Raw genomic sequence first — 17,982 nt, 5'->3', positions numbered from 1 at the left:
AAGGACAATTTTTTTAATTCAATACAAATTAGTAATAATTCAGTACAATGAACAAGTTATATCAAAATAGTGGAATTTCACAACATGAAAAGATTGCTTAAAAAAATGGATTAAATACATAACTGTATTTAACGTACACATGACTGCACTGGACTACACGTTTGATACAGTCGAGATTAATGCTTGCATGCGTGTACATGCAGTGGCACTACTCTAAAATGCTGTTTTAGTCCACTTTCCACACGGGCCATGTAAAAATTATTCACTTGCCGAATACGTCCCACGGGCCATATTTTGACACCACTGACGTAGCATAAAAGTTTGAATGACACTTGGGTATAAAGGTTGTAGGGCACTTGAAGTATTAGAATAATGTTAGACGAACATTTTACAATATGATATTTTTTGGTTGGCATGGTGCATTATCTAAGAAAAGTAACACTTTCCTATTTTCCCTTTCTTAATCTCATTAAAGTTTTATAGTTGCTGAGTGAAAATTGCTACTCATTCAAGCATTTTTATTGCATGCCATTCAACCCCAAGTTTGGACATGTTTATTTTTTTGAAGCAGTGAGGCCTCAGTGCACTGTGTATAATTAGCAGTATAGCCTAGTGCATTTGTACATGACAAAATTGTAAGTGTCTCTGTTTTAAAACCATGGCATTGCAACCCTTTTAAAACTAATGATTTTGTGGCAAAGTGTAATTAAAAAAAAAATGCTGTTTCATCTACATTTAAAATTTTGTTTGGTTCTAGCTCTCAGTCAAATACATGAATCTTGAAATCCAATCCTCAATTGTGTCTGGATTATTTGAAATACTTTCACCTCAAACTTGAACACAATATTATTTCGATTACAAAACTTTTCAAGCCACCCATTACTAGCTATAAAATTATCAGTGTTTAGTACTTTAGCAAAACTCTTTGCTTTCCCTGTTAATATTGGTCCACTTATTCAGCAAATTTCTTGCATGAGCACCGTTGAACGACGAACGAGTTGAATCGTTGATCTCCTTGATGGTTTAATGAGAGTCCCTCTGAAGATTTTTGTTGGCATTTTCAAACCATTGCACCTCCTTATATTTCTAGGTGACCTGGATCTGAGTCTTGCAGCAGTGGTATTTTTCAACCAGTCTTCTCTGAGACATTCCTCTTTCGGTGTCTTCTATCACTTTGATTTTGTTTGTACCTCTAACATGTTCACTGACATCTTTGATGTTACTAACCAGTGATTTAGCTAAAACAAGTGAGTCAATGAAATGCACCCGTAAATTGCAGCATAATTAACATAAGTAATGGGAGGTTTTGTCCCCCACTTGTAAATTGCAGCATAATATTATATTATTACTGTTTTGTTATTATTATTTTTTGTTTGTTTATTATTTTTATTGTTGCCAACTTGGGGCTTAGCCAAGACTGATGCAAGTGAGCTAGAGAGGGATACTTATAAATTGCAGTGTAAACAACAGGGGGTCTTCTCCTCCACTTGTAAACAGTGGCATGACATTCTTTTCTTATATATGTTACTGAAATTCCTGTATGAATATTTCCTTCCCTTTAGTCCAATACACTCCTCAAATTAATGCCTCAAAAGATGAGATGCGTTGATGACATTAATGTATGAGCCATTAGCATTCAACCAGCAATTAATTTGTAATAGTTATTTTGGAGAGGGGGCCGTCATCCATCCATCTCAAGCACTGCAGGGTTAAGTTTTATTTTTATTAATGCAGTAGTTGAGGAATTTTTCTCATGTAAAGCATTAAATTTATCTATTTTGCCTCCTTTAAAATATCTCTATATTTTATTTCAATGAAGTATGTGAATACACATTCGTTGCCATGTATGTCACTTTACATGACAAATAATGGCAACAAATACATGAGTTTACATATCTGCATTGAATGGAGAAATGAAATTATAAAAGGAAAGAAAATATTGAGATTATCTGCATAAGGCAAAATAAATAAATATAGTGCTTCACATGAGAAAAATTCCTCAGCTGTATTCTCAATTTTTCCCTCTACAAAAAAAAAAAAATATATCTGTTAAAGTTATCTCCAACTCATTAAGCACACTTTCAGTTAAAATTAAAAATAATGAATCTTTAAAGCATTTATTTGTCTTACTTGTATATGTACTAGGCATTCTCCTGCTGTGTATCCCATTCCATCAGGGGGTTTCAGAGGACCCTATCCAACCAGTCTCCCAGTTACCACTGCAAGTCTTCCTAGGTTTAGTCCTCCAACTCTTATTCCACCACACCCAGGAATTCCAACACATCCTTGTATTCCCCAACCTGCTTTGATTAGTCCCAAGCAGGAGCTAGGGCAAATAAATAGCAGGTAAGTAGTTCCTAATGTTGTTTATTCTAAGAGTAATTGTGCACAATCATTTTAGGTTGTGTCCCCACTTTCTTATTTTGAACAGGATATTTATCTTTGGTGGTTTTAATTTTACAAGTCATGAAGTTTCCATCATTTTGTTTCTGGTACCATCTGCACAGATTAGTTCTTTTGTGGAAGATCATAAGTATCCTTGTGAAACTAATATTTAAGTACTTGGGAATAATTTGTGGTCCAGTGTATTTTGTAACTTTTTGTGCCAGTGATTACCATCATTGATGTGTATTTAGAATTTACTTCATGTGTACAGGATAGTCTAATACCCAAAGTTTTATATATCACATATAATTCATAAGTTATAGGACACTCTGTGAAAATGAGAATTGCAGTTTAAAATTTGGATGACATATCACACTGTGCCTAGCCGATTGAAAGTAACTGTTGAAAGTTTCATTCAATCAACTTTTATGCAAATTGCATAACAGAATATGGACAGAAATTCAGTGCAAATAGATGTGACCACAAAATTTATCATTTGGTAAATTGCAAAATTATTTCATGGAACTTCTATGAAATAATAGGAAAATAAGTATATATACTTTATACCTTGTATAAGGTATATATAAATCTATATATAAATTGAAAAATTAACTAATTACAATAATGTGAAAATTAAGAAAATTATTTATAATAGAACCAGATAAAAGTAAGCAATTTGCTTATTTTCAATGTCTTAATTATCATGTTGGTTAATTGTTCTCATGTTTCATGGAATTTTGAGGGCACTTTTGTAAGTACATTTTACTTGTAAAAGTGGTTCACTGAATGTGAATCACTTTTACACTGATATATTTTGGCTTCACTGTATCTGGATCGTTGGAGAATCTATATGCATTTCATGAGATGACTCAACATTTTCTTAAAATAAGTGAATGGTATGCACTGTCCTGATTATGAATGATTGGTACTAACTTCCTTTGAAAATATGCTACATTCTGAGAATTTTCTACAGATCTTCATAGGTTGTTGATCATCTGGGTCAAAGTGTCAGAAGATTACTCTCAACCAGAAACTACCCGGTCAGACAAGATCTGCCTCTTAACATATCCGTGCTGTGTAATTCTTGTTTGTTGTTTGGAGCATTAGCGACTAAGGCCATATTGCTCGGGGGATATGCGGTGGTCATTCCCTGACCTTTCCGCATCCTCCGTATTTAGTGGTCACGGGCTCAAACCCCGGTCTAATCAAGAAGCAGTGTGCTATGCACTGCTCCTGCCCACCTGGCTACGGAGGCGCCTGCTGTTTAATTGCTGTATAACTATATTCCTCTAAAGATGAGCCTGCATTATTCTTTAACTACTGACTCCATTACTTTTCCTAGACAGAAATCAGTCTTGTACTGCAGAAATTAGGTGAAACTTGTTTTAGGTTTAATCATTATATAAAAGTTTAAGTTTAAAAATTATATAAATATTATAAAATGTCATATTTTTAAATGAAATATAGATGATAAAGAATTGTATGTGGTGAACATGGGGAGAAAAGGTTATTGACAATTTTGCAAATGATATAGTAATTGTGGCAGATTCTGAGGAAGGATTGTAGAAATTTGTTAAATAGGCTAAATGAAAGTTGTGATAGGTTTGCATTGAGAATAAATATTGCAAAGACAAAGGTTATGAGAGTGGAAAAAGAGAAGCATGAGTTATATACTGAAATAGGAGGAGAGAGAGAGAGAGAGAGAGAGAGTAGAACAGGTCAGTAGATATTTGGGATACCTAATGGTGGAAGAAGCAAAGAGCAGCAGACAGATAAGAACCAGAATAGCAATGGGTAAAAAATGCTTTTGAGAAGTAAAGGAGAATATTAGGTGGGGGATTAGGAATTGGTTTAAGGAAAAGATTAGTATGATCTGGTATGGTGTATAGTACTTCAAGGAGTAGAGACTCACATGGACATTGAGAATGGAAATTATTTGAAGATTGGAAAGTTTTGAGATGTTGATATGGAGAAGTATGGAAAAGATAAGATGGGTTGTGAAGTGAGGAGTTTTTGGGAAGGATTGGTGAAATAAATAAATAAATCTTTATTTGTCCTACCAAATTTAAAATATAGGTGTACATTGGTAAGTGACAAATTCCCTTCACGGCAGACAATGCCAGGGGATTATCATAAAATGCGAATAAAAGAATGTCTAAAATATACAAGAAAGGTTAAATATACACGAAATTATGACATTTAAACTACATTACTCTTCACTACATTTCTGTCTAGAGTCCTGGCAATTGTAATACAAAAGTTCATCTTAACATCACATCCACTGATCAACTTGTGCGAGATATACATTATTCATTTGCGTACACACAGTTCTTGACAGAAATTCACACAACTACTAGGCAACAGTAGCCTCAGCGAGCCACACTGCGGTTTGTTTCCTATATTTTGGATCTTCTATGAGCTTTAGTAGGTCAATTCCGATATGTGTTAGGCACTGAATTGATTCTAACGCACTGGCGGGTATAAACCTGTCGGCCATCTTCAGTCTGTTGGTCTTCATTCTCAAGGATTTTGTACCTCTTAATGCAGATGGCGGGATGTGCCACTCACAAAGCTGCCAGAAGCATGGTGATGATATCGTGCCAGTCATCATTTTGATTGTAGTCAATAATCGTTTCCAGGAAATGATGTCTGGTAAACGCTGCAGTTTAAGCTGTTCAGAGAGCTGCTTGGTCCTTAACTGTTGAGGGAGGTGGTGCTTATGGTTTGCCCACTTCAGCAGCCAGAATTCACTCGCATATATTCTCCTAATGTGGGTAGGGCTGGCTGACGCCCACAATTCAGCGCCATACAAAATGGCTGAATACACTGTGGTTCTTAAATATCGTGCGGTTGTTGCAGTCTGTTTCACGTGCAAGAGGTACTGTTTTGTTACCCAATGTAAGTAGTTAATTTTCTTTACAATCAGGTCAATATGAGAGTTGAATGTAAGTTTCATATCAAATGTTACTCCGAGATCTCTATGCGTCTCAACAACTGGGATAGGTTTGCCATTAAGTTTCGGGTGTACGAGCGTAGGCGATTTTTTTGAGCGAGTACACCATGATTACAGTCTTCTGCGGATTTAGGGCCAAGCCAAATTTGTCCAAGTACACGAATAAGTTCAGAAGCTTATAATTAATCTGCTCACACAATGCCCTGTTGTTCATAGATGGTTGGATGGGTGTTAGGATCTTAATATTATCTGCATAAGTGCATCATCCCTACCGTTGCAGAATGGGATCATTATGGCAGTAAAGAGGAGTCCTGATAAAACTCCACCCTGTGGAACTCCTGCATGGAGTTGGCATTGGAGGATCTGACTATCTGTGCGGTAACAAATGGACCGACTAAGTAAGTAGGGCCTGTAGGAACTTCAGCAAATTTCCTTTTATTTGGAAGGCATGTTGGAGCAGATGAAGTAAGGCATGTACATCCAGACTATCGAAGGCTGCTTTTATATCGGCATAAATTATTGCAATTTCCTTTCTGGCTTGGAAAGCATTTAGTATCGTGGCTTGAACTGTGAGGAGGTTAGTTATTGTTGATCTTGCAGTCATTGAATAATGAATTTGTTGAGGCTGCCCAGCCAGTATCTGATTCAACAACTTTGGCAACAGAGCTTTCTCCAGTACTTTTAACAGGGTAGATGCAGTAGATATTGGCCTATAGTGCTCCACAAGGTTAGGCTTTGTAATTTTCGGCATTGGAATTACAGCGTACTTATTCCAGTTCTCAGGGAAAACTCGGCAAGCAAGGATAGAGCTATAAATTGCTTGACTTGAAATGTTTGACTGAATTAATCAGAAGGTGGAAGAGAAATTGGATTGGACATGGGTTGAGAGGTAAGGGATTGATAAAGGATATGAATGATGGAAAAGCTGAGGGGAAGAGAGACCCAGAGGGTAAAACTGTGATAGATGAATTGAGAGTAGATGATGGATATAGAGAAATGAAGAGGGTTGGAGACAAGGGAGATGTGGAAAAGTAGTTGAGGGTATGTGTGTATCTGCTCTTGGTAGAACACCGATAATAATTATATAAAATTATTTCTAGGGCTGTAGTGGCTGGTAACTTGACGCATAAAAATAAGTCCCACATAACTATTCATCAATTATTATATATGTGAAATTTTTTCTACTGTTCTAAATATAGTCAAATTTTTACTGCAATAGTTTCAGAACTGATTTTTTTATGGTTTTCATACAGAAACCTGTCATGTGACCGGCTCCCTCTTTTCAACCAATTGGCTTTTTGCTTGAGGCGAAGTGTGATATCACAGAAGTGCCGATACCGTATTTGTTTACAGTTTCAGGTAACATGAAACTCAATATTCTCTCCAGATCGCTGCTACACTGTAGCAGCGATCTGTAGGAAGCAAGATACATAGTACCAAATTTCGTATCCTGTAGAGTGTACCAGATTTGAAATAAAGTTTGAAATTAACCTGAAAAACAGAAGTAATAGTATTGAATATATATATATATATAATATGGTTTTTTTTTTTATTCGATAATAATAATATTTTCTTACATAAGAAGCAGAAATATCTACGTGTGCACGTGTTTTAAATTTTGCACCCTAAAACATGTTTTTTTTTTCCTGTTTTTTCCCTATTTTATAGCATTGGCAGTTGCAAATGATGCAAGAAAGCAAGCTTATACAGCATCAGTAAAAAAAAGAAAAAAAGACACCTCCCATTTCACCTATTCATTCCCTCCAATAGTTCTTTTTTGTCTATACTTCCACAACACTTACTCAACTTCCACAACAACAGATGGTAGTTGTTCCAGCAGTCAAACACCTGCTGTCTAAAGGCAAACTTCCACACACACCTATTCTGCAACCTTTCTTCCTCAATTTGAATTTGTGTCCCCTCATGTGTGGTCTGAGCAAGAGGAAGAATCCCATCAGTGTTGAGCTTGCTCAATCCATTCAAAGCCTTAACATCTCACAATCAGATCACCTAGCAGGTGCCTACTCTCCAGATGCTGCAATTTGCAAGACTGAAGCCTTTCTTAGTAAGATCATCCATTTGTTCCATCACCAATATCATTGACCTTCTCTGTACTTGTTCCAGCAGCTCTATATCCTTCCTAAAATGAGGCCTCCTGACCTGTATGCAGTACTTAAGATGTGTCATAACCATTGCCTTATACAATGGAATAATAACCTCCTTATCCCTGCTAGCAAAATTCCTGTATATCATTGACCATGAGCTGTCTTAGCAGCCTGTCTGCACTGTTCAGAGAACTTCATATCTGACTGCACAATTACCTCCAAGGCGCCTCCGTAGCCAGGTGGGAAGGAGCAGCAGTGCGTAGCACACACTTCTTGATTAGACCGGGGTTCGAGCCCATCACCACCAAATACAGAGGATGCAGAAAAGTCAGGGAATGACCACCGCATATCCCGGAGCAATATGGCCTTAGTTGCTAATGCTCCTAAAAACTAAATAACAAACAAACAAACAAACAATTACCTCTAGGTTTCTTTCATTTTACACTAACCTGAGTGTAGTACCACACAGTTGGTACGTTACTCTAAAGCAGTGGTTTTCAACGGAGGTGCTGCAACAACATTCCAGGGTTACCACATAATTTGGGTTTAAGTAAACTTATTCTTTAAAAAAAATTATATATTTATTTCATTATATAAAGATGTACAGTTGTATGTATCCATTGTACGGTATCTTTTTAATTTTGTGATGATCTGTAATATTGATGTTTAGTACCTCTATATAAAGAATAACTTATTAAATAAGTATATATAATATAATTATTTAATAACTATATAACTAGTTATCATAGTTATTAAATTATGATAACTGTCATATTATGATATGACAGTAATCATAATGACAGTTATCAAGATAACTGTCATAATAACTGTTATTATGATAACTGTCATATAACATTTTTTTAATATTAGATATATATACAGAGTGTCTCAAAAATACACGGCATAACTTCAGGAATGAGTTCCTCATATGTGGACAATAAAAATATTTTATATCAACATAGTTCCAGAAATGCTTGGTTCCCGAGTTATTAACCGGAACGTCTTATCTCCCGCAGGTGATTTCCTTCATCACAAGGTACTGACAGAATTTGGTGGTTTTTCATCCGACCATGTACTCAAATCAGGAGCAAGCTCTGGAGGCTTGAACTGCAATGCTCTGGAGGCTCGTCGTTTGTACACAAAAGGTTCCCAGAACAAAGATGTCCAGACAGGAAAATGTTTGAAAGTATCCATCGCCACCTTTGTAACATGGGACCTTTACACCTTATGCTGCTGACAGAGGACGACCAAGATCTACGACTCCTGAAGTAGAGGAGATTTTGGATGTTGTGCATGCCACTCCTGGAATCAACACACACAAAATAGCAATGCAACTGGCTGTTCCACGTTCGACTATTTGGAGAGTGTTGTGAGAACACCAACTGTATCCTTACCATCTGCAACGGGTACAGGCCTTGTCACCAGCAGATTACCCTGCACGACTAATGTTCTGCCAGTGGTTCTTGCAGCAGTGTGGGGCACCTCTATAGCCAGGTGGGCAGGAGCAGCAGTGCGTAGCACACCCTTCTTGATTAGACCAGAGTTCGAGCCTGTGTGACCACCAAATACAGAGGATGCGGAAAGGTCAGGGAATGACCACCGCATATCCTTGGAGCAATATGGCCTTAGTTGCTAATGCGCCTAAAAACCAAATAACAACAACAGCAGCAGTGTGGTACAACTCCTCACTTTCCTGCCTTAGTGATATTCGCAGATGAAGCACAGTTCACATGAGACAGAATCCAAAACTTTCACAATCAGCATGTATGGGCTCAGAAAAACCCACATGCAATTCTTCCATCACATCACCAACAGTGGTTCAGCCTCAACATCTGGACAGGTGTTTTTGGTGATAAGTTATTCGGGCACCATGTACTTCCAAACAAATTCACAGGGCAGGTGTACAGAAACTTCCTGGAAAACAACATGTCTGATTTCTTGTACGACGTGCCACTGATCATTCGTCAACAAGCACATTTCAGCCACCTTAGCCCGCCATTACCTGAACCGAAGGTTTCTGGTTGGTGGATAGGTAGAGGTGGACCAACTGCCTGGACTCCACGCTCACCTCATTTAATCCCACTAGATTTCTTCTTGTGGGGTTATTTAAAGTCATTGATGTATTCGACTCCGGTAGCTGATGTAGAAACTCTCCGCAGTCGAATTGTGGCAGGTTGTGAGACAATACGAAACATGCCAGGAATTTGGCATAGTCTTCGTGAGTCCAGGAAACGTCGATGTGAGGCCTGTATTCAGGCAAAAGGTGGACATTTTGAACAATTACTATAAGGTGATGTGAACAGTTAAGTGTCATAGACAGACCTTCAAAACTTGGAAACCAAGCATTTCCGGAACTATGTTGATATAAAATATTTTTATTGTCTACATATGAGGAACTCATTCCTGAAGTTATGATGTGTATTTTTGAGACACCCTGTATGTATATGAGAGAGAGAGAGAGAGAATCGGATCTAACAGGCAGAAAATTGAGTAGGGGTGCCAGAAAATAAAATAATTTTTTTTAAGGGTGCAATTATTAAAGACTACTGGCTTAAGGTAAACTTCCACACATCTATTATGCAACCTTCCTTCCTCAATCACTCTGTCTTCTCCCACTCAGCTATCTCTTTATCTATTGTAGCAACTTGCCCTTAATGCCACACTGCTCCAATTTGTATAGCAGACTTTTATTTGCAACAGTATCAAAAGCTTTCCTGAAATCCAAGTATATGATATCAAAATTATTTTTTGCATTCATTACTTTGTGACCACATCATAGTAACCAATAAAATTGGTCAAAACATGATTTCCCCTTAGCAAACCCATGCTTTTTCAGCAGAATTAATTTTTATTTTTTTTAAAATAGTGTAAAACACATTTTTTTAAAATTAAAACTATAATTAAGTTTTATTAAAACACATGCCAGAATATATAACAGAATTAAAAGTTGTGCAATATAAAGAAAACCAGTATTTATTATAGCAACAAAAGAAAGGAGGGAGAGGGGAAAAAATTGAGAATAAGGGTGTTGTATAGCAAAAACATTCCTAAAATAATTTAGAAGGTAATAGCTGATTGAAACAAATTTAGCACTGCCTTCTTGATAGGAACCCACAGTTGAATTATGTGAAATATTACCATAACAAGGAACTAGATACTCACCACAAGGATGTGACTGAGCAGCAACGGCTCAAAAACAAGGTCAACAGTGGTTGTGAAATCACTACATTTCAAATATTAAACAATACGGTGCATCAGTGCAATTGACTAATAACACTACCTGACAAAATTTTTTTCCGTCATACCTCTGGAACGAAAGTTGGTTATTCTGAAAAAAATTAATGTTCTGATTATGAAAATAACAATCTTTTACCTCTGTCACAGCTACATCAAAATATATACACATTTTTTTAATTCCTTGTTTTTATACAATATCAGCATACATGGTTGTAATTATTACACACACAGTATATGTTACTTGGACATGTTTCCCACTCAATGATTTCCTTTTATACTCCAGATTGCTTTCCCATTTAAGGAACCAACAGTAATCTCCTATCATGGCAGAGTCCCAGCAACTTTGGTATCATTTTTCCATTGCAGATATGTCCTGGTGGAAGCACTCTCCTTGTTCATCACTGACATCTGCTAAGTTTTCCCAGAAAGAAATCGAGATGGGAATGAAGGAAATGCATTTTCAATGACATTCGGCACCCCATTTTCTTGTAACATTTCATCAAGTTTGTGACCAGTTGCTCATAGGTCTCTTCTTTTCTCTTTCCGAGGAATCCATGTACCACAGCCTTGAAAGATCTCCATGCAGCCAGTTCAACATCATTCATGTTACTTTGAAATTCTCCATCTTTTAGGAGCTTTCTTATTTGAGGACCTATGAAAATTACTTCCTTCAGCTTTGCATGAGATAAATTTGGAAACATTTTCAGTAAATATGCGAATCCTCTGCTTTCTTTATCCAGTGCCTTAGTGAAATTCTTAATCAGTCCAAGCTTGATGTGTAAAGGGGAAGAAAAACCTTTTATGGATCAACCAGTGGAACATATTTTACATTGCTTTTGCCGGGAATATATTCTTCTCTCTTGTCCCAGTGTTGTACGACGTAGGCTGTTGCGCGACTATCCCACAAACAGAGGAAACAACAGTATTTAGTGAAACCACCTTGCAACCCAACAAGCAGTCCAATCACTTTGAGATCACACAAAATATTTGAACCATAGTCAAACCATTGACTATGGTTCCATTTGAACCATTGTAACGTATAGCAGCAAGAATCTGGGACATACTATTGTAAGTTTCTTTCAGGCCAACAGCATGAACAAGAGGAATTAATGGTAAAGTATTTCCATTACGAAGCAATACTGCTTTCAAACTTAGCTTTGATGCATTTCAGTTCGTGCATAACACCAACGACATCTTTACAAACACGTTTTTTCCATTGCAAAATATCTTGAAACTCTTCATTTCGCTTACGGTATATTGTAATGTTTGTACCTTTGGCGAGTAAGTTCCACTGTTGTAGTCTGGATCCGAGTAATTCAGCCTTCTTTTTTGGTAAGCCCACGTCTCTGATCAAGTCACTTAATTCTTCTTGTTCAATGTAGTGTGTGACCTTTTCTTTTTCTGGCTTGTAGTCCAAATCATGTGAAGTACATGGTTCCCCAACATCTGGTAAAATGATTTCTTCTGTACTTTCATCACTAATTTCAATACCCCAAGATTTTGATGGCACAGGTACTGGCAGTTCTTTACTGTGTGTCACTGGTCTAATTGCTCATGGGATATTTGATGCAGTGCTTGCTCTTTTTGGAAATACCTTTTATTTTTGTCATGCAGAAATAGCAGTTGTCGAAATGATTCTTTGGCTCGTGCCACACCATAGAGACAGCAAAAGGTAATGCTCTTAGTTTGCTTTAAGTTTGTTGTACAGGTAATACAACAGATATGTGGAGTCCAATTTTTTTCTTGGTCACTGATCTTGCAGCAGAAGTACAATGAATATGCAACTTTTGTGACATTGTATATTTTCTTCCTCTGAGTTTTTGGGGTTAAGTGTCCACAAACAAAGCAGAAGTTGTCTGGGTGATTGACGCAAGTTCTGTGCTTTGTCTTCTCCATTTTAACAATGCATTAACTTAAAAACAGTAAAAGCAATTTGTAAATTTAACAGAAGGTGAATTCTTGTAGCATAATTTATCATACGCTATATATTGAATTGTTGAATGGTGTAATAAAATTAATAAAAATACTGACTTGTCTGGAAAAGTGCATCAAAATCAAAATATACTATATTGCAAGAACAGTAATGATGTACTTGCTCAACTTTTAGCCCAGTAAACAAAACCAACCAAAATTTAATAAATTTAAAAATTGTATTTCAAACAGTAATGATATCTTTGTACAGAATCCAGTTATCTATCTATATCTTAAAACTGAGATGTGATAGGAAATTTTTATGATTGATTTTAAATTCTATACATAAAACTTGACTAGAAACAACAATTGATTTGCTGGTGGTAAAAATCATGGTGGGTAGTGTAATCAGTGAGCCAAGTTGATGCAAAAGATTTGTATATGATGGTGGCCTTTACACAATGAAAAATTAAAGTACAGCTGAGCGCATTCACAAAGCAGAGCCATTTCTTATTTAATAAAATTAAATAAGAAAATTAAATAAATACACCGGATTATAGGTGGCAGTATTTTTGTGTTTCATGATATATGTGTAAATTGGACTAATGAACAAGTAAATTATTGGAATGGAATGTTTTAGGAGTGATCAGTTATAAAGGGGTGTATCAGTGGAATTAGCATTCTACCAATGTTTATTGACTGAATAGAAAGATCACCATGGTATTCAGTTTTATGTTCAACAAAAACTTATCACGTGGAAGTAGAAATTTTTTTTCTTGAAATAAAACCCAGAAATATTGATGCTGTAAATATAGAAATTATATGGTAGAGAGCATGTCTTTTTACCTGTCAAGACCATTCTCCAAGGACCTTCTCCACTCCACACTTTTATGAGCTTGTCCTCTTTTCCCCTTCTTTTTCCAGCACATACATTTAAGCTTTATGGTTACTCATTTGGTAAATAACTGCTTACTCATTTATTTGTAATGCACACAACAGGGTGCCAGTTAGAAGTGTAGGGTGGGGATGCTGTTTGGGGAATGGAGTGGGAAAGGTAAATGTCTTTTACAGGCCAAAAAAGTTTCTCCCTAATATAGTTAAAAATTACATTGCAAATGCATTGAGATAGTAACAGTCAACCTCATTTTTAATTCAGATGAAGTTTATACAGTGAATTCCGGTTATTTGGGACACCAGTTAATCGGGGCAGCCGTTTATTTGGGGCAAATCTTAAAAAACAGAAACCAATCGAGAAAATAGCCAGGGTTTATTTCACTTAATTGGGACAGCATGCCGCTTAATCGGGACAGGAGACCGCAGCACTGGAGATTACCCTACGATTGTCTCCGACGGTACCACTTGGTTCGGTCGAAATTCTGGAGGTCACAACCATAAAACAATTAGCAGTCACCTGTTTATTGGGCTTTTCTATTAGTGAAATCTATCATAAACGGACAGTAAACTCGATCTTACTGAATTTGCAATAACACCGACAGCTGGAATTCTGTGAGTTATTATGGTGAAATCTGTTTACACTTCCACGAAATCTTCAATCATAAAAAAAAATTAATTTTCAGATCTTCTCTTCATTCCTATTTTTAAAGCTTTGTAACTCGTTACTCCGTTTTTACTTGCGCGTATTTTGTTACTTGCAATTTGTGTGTGCCGTGTTCTTTGTTATTGATTGCTTATCTTTTTACTGTTTTAAATTTTAACCCCCACCCACAAATGTCAGTGAACAGAAATTTCAACTTGTTCGTATGTACATATTACAGTACGTATTAATTATTCCGATTATCACGTATATTCTTCCGATTTTCACGTATCATTTAATTTTTTAATTGGTAAGGTAATAAAGGGTAAATTTGTGCTTAATATATCTTTGCTTTTATAGCCTGTGATAATTCCTATTTTTGCTAATTAGAATCGCTGTTTAATAGAATTAAAATTCAATTCACAAACGTGATCACAATGACTGGCGCTTACTGCACATCGTATAGTGAACGGTACTTTACTATGGTGACTCCATCGTAACGTGATTTGATTATACAGTGAGCCAGTTGTAAAGGGGGAGGGGTACATTGTATTTTTAACTATTTAGGTGAAACTTCGGATAATTGGGGAAGCCGCTTAATCGGGCCAAAATGCACTAGTCCCGATGTGTCCCAAATAACCAGAATGGACTGTATATCATAAATGAATAATGCCCTCAAAAGTTTTGTATTTTTACTTATTTATTTATTATTATTTTTTTATTAGGCATTCCACTGAATGTCAAGACCATAAGCCACCAAAAGGCTGTGATATTGTTTCCACAAGTTTCAACAGTGATAGCAATACACAACAGCATCATCAGGAGCATAAGGTAGAAAAAAAGCGGAACCACATAAAAAAACCACTGAATGCTTTCATGCTGTACATGAAAGAGATGCGAGCTAAGGTTGTTGCTGAGTGTACATTAAAGGAGAGTGCTGCTATCAATCAGATCTTGGGCAGGCGGGTAAGTTGGACAGTACATCCAAATCCAGAAGCTGATGATGAGGTTAGTTGTTTAGAAAAAAGATGGAAAAGTCGTGTGTGTGTGTGTGTGTGTGTGTTTTCTCAAACTTTCCATTTAGCCACATGGCATGGGAGTGGCAAAAGAAATAGAAGACTACTGAGCTACTACTTAGTTTTATTTTATTATATTACTTAAAAATAGCATATTTCCATTAATCAGCATTTACTTTATTAACTTTCATTGAAAAATAATGAATTGAATCTGGTAAGCTTATTTTTAAAAAGAAATAATTCTGTGAGCTGCCAGTTTACAAATATCCAATTTACGCTCTTTGGACTTACAAACAACACTTTTGACAAAGGATATTCAATTTACAAACCTGTATATCTCTATCTTACAAACTTTTCTTTCACAACTTCATAAGGGCATAAAGCATCAGATTTTGAAAGTGATAAATGAATAAGAATGAAATATTTTCAGCTGTTATGCACTATATATAACATTTAACTTATGCTGTACAAGCAGTCAAATATAGCACTCTATATTGTGAAAATGTCTGGTTACCCTCCCTTCTGCCTGGGGCACTTGGGGTTTAAAAAAAAAAAAACCACACTTGTTATCAATATGTCAGGAATAGGCATAAAAGCAATGTTTACACTAAAAAGGTAAAGGTGCAGCCATTTATCAACCCACTGCAGGATGGAATCCTCCTCAACAATTTATGCTGAGGGAAAATGGACCATAATCTGCCACGCTGGTCCAGTGCGGGTTGGCAGATTGACCGTATTCAGCAGTCAGGGGCTTGAACCCTGATCTACTCAAAGATTCAAAGAGTGTGTGTCACTGCACTCCCGCTCTTGACCACTCGGCTACGGAGGCCAATGTTTACACTACGCTTAAACAAATCAGTGAAATTCAGTAGATAGGTCAAAGTATTGGACTCTGCAGCTTCCACTGGGGAGTCATTATAAAATGCCATATTAGTAATAAATCTGTTTGTGTCATTGCAGAAAAACTGTAACATCCCAGTATTTCCCAAACTGGGGGTCTGCAGAAGTTCCAGGGGGTCCATGAAATGGACCCTTTGGAACTGGGAAAATTATTAGTTCTCTGTATAGAAAATTGATGATAAATAAAGTTATTATTATATGGTTATATAAAAATAAGAATAAAGTTGAGTTGTTTTAAATATAAAACATCGAATTTTCTTTTCAGAAAACCTAGTGTTCATACATATATACAGCGTGTCTCAAAAATACACGGCATAACTTCAGGAATGAGTTCCTCATATGTAGACAATAAAAATATTTTATATCAACATAGTTCCGGAAATGCTTGGTTTCCGAGTTTTGAAGGTCTGTCTATGACACTTAACTGTTCACATCACCTTATAGTAATTGTTCAAATGTTCACCTTCTGCCTGAATACAGGCCTCACATTGACGTCTCAGACTCGCGAAGACGATGCCAAATTCCTGGCATGTTTCGTATTGTCTCGCAACCTGCCACAATTCGATTGCGGAGAGTTTCCACATCAGTTACCGGAGTCGAATACACCAATGACTTTAAATGGCCCCACAAGAAGAAATCTAGTGGGTTTAAATGAGGTGAGCAATATATGAACCATATCACGTGTAAGACAAACTAAGAAGATATTAGACAGTAATCAGTGCATTATAGCCTAAGTTGCTGATGCACCAACAAATTTAACAACAACAACAACAAATGAGGTGAGCATGGAGGCCAGGCAGTTGGTCCACCCCTCTACTTCAGGAGTCATAGATCTTGGTCATCCTCTGTCGGCAGCACGAGGTGTAAAGGTCCCATATTTATAAAAACAGCGATGAATGCCTTCAAACGTTTTCCTGTCTGGACATCTTCGTTCTAGGAACTTTTCGTGGTACAAACAATGAGCCTCCAGAGCATTGCCATCTGCCAAACCGTACATAAAGTGCATATCCGCTTGCTTCTGATTTGAGTACATGGTTGGAATGGAAAAACCACCAGATTCTGTCAGTACCTTATGATGAAGGAAATCACCTGCGGGAGATAAGACATTCCAGTTAATAACTCGGGAACCAAGCATTTCCGGAACTATGTTGATATAAAATATTTTTATTGTCTACATATGAGGAACTAATTCCTGAAGTTATGCCGTGTATTTTTGAGACACCCTGTATGTATGTATATATATATATATATATGTATATATATACACACACACACACGCACAGAAATATATGCATATATATATATATATATATATGGGTCCGCAAACCTTTTTGATTTTTGAAGAGGTCTATAGATCTCAGTAGTTTGGGAACCACTGTCCTAGACCAATGGTGGCTGACATAATAACCAAATGGAAATGTCATGGTGGTACTACAGTTGAGAAACGTTTGGGTAGATTGCAGGAATTGATGGGAAGAGACCAAGGGGCTCAGAAGAGTAGTACATGGATCCCATAAATCCTCATTGGATACCATCAACCAGGAGTTTGGGAGGCCACAGGAACTGATATTATACAAGGATATATGTAAGGAGCTAAACAGCATTGGATTTTACAAAAGAGCTGCAGTGCATGCACCATACAGCCAGCATCCAGTGCACAGTTTGCATGCCCGGTGTGCAACCCATTGTAATTGGTCCCTGAAATATTAAAAAGTTGTTTTATGGAAGTACAAATAATGGCACGTGGTTTTCCAATCTGATGCTTGTGTGTGTGTGGGTGGGTCAGGTGGATACCTGCAAACCTTATTTATTAGCATCATCCCAACTGTGAAATTTAGACCATTCATAATTTTTCCTGAAACAATGACTATCATGTGCACATTGACATTCTGGACAATCCCAGTCTTCTTACACTGTAGGGCAATATGAAAAAGGTCCTCT

General features: G+C 36.7%; 1 protein-coding gene across 7 annotated transcripts in view; it reads left to right on the top strand.

The window, feature by feature from the left end:
* The window catches only part of LOC150081658 (protein pangolin, isoforms A/H/I/S-like), a 558,802-nt gene that overhangs the window by 433,114 nt on the left and 107,706 nt on the right, over positions 1–17,982 (top strand). For 6 of the 7 annotated variants that reach the window (XM_090379517.1, XM_090379519.1, XM_090379520.1 and 3 more), the window contains 2 exons: positions 2,146–2,346; positions 14,851–15,133. In XM_090379517.1, the coding sequence (XP_090235643.1) occupies positions 2,146–2,346; positions 14,851–15,133 (484 nt within the window). The remainder of the gene's footprint in view (positions 1–2,145; positions 2,347–14,850; positions 15,134–17,982) is intronic. The other variant, XM_090379518.1, reaches the window with a different exon arrangement.

Source organism: Mastigoproctus giganteus, chromosome 8 (genome assembly GCF_048544385.1).
Source record: "Mastigoproctus giganteus isolate SK-2022 chromosome 8, ASM4854438v1, whole genome shotgun sequence".
Classification (NCBI taxonomy): Eukaryota; Metazoa; Arthropoda; class Arachnida; order Uropygi; family Thelyphonidae; genus Mastigoproctus; species Mastigoproctus giganteus.
This window is presented reverse-complemented; position numbering and strand designations above follow the sequence as displayed.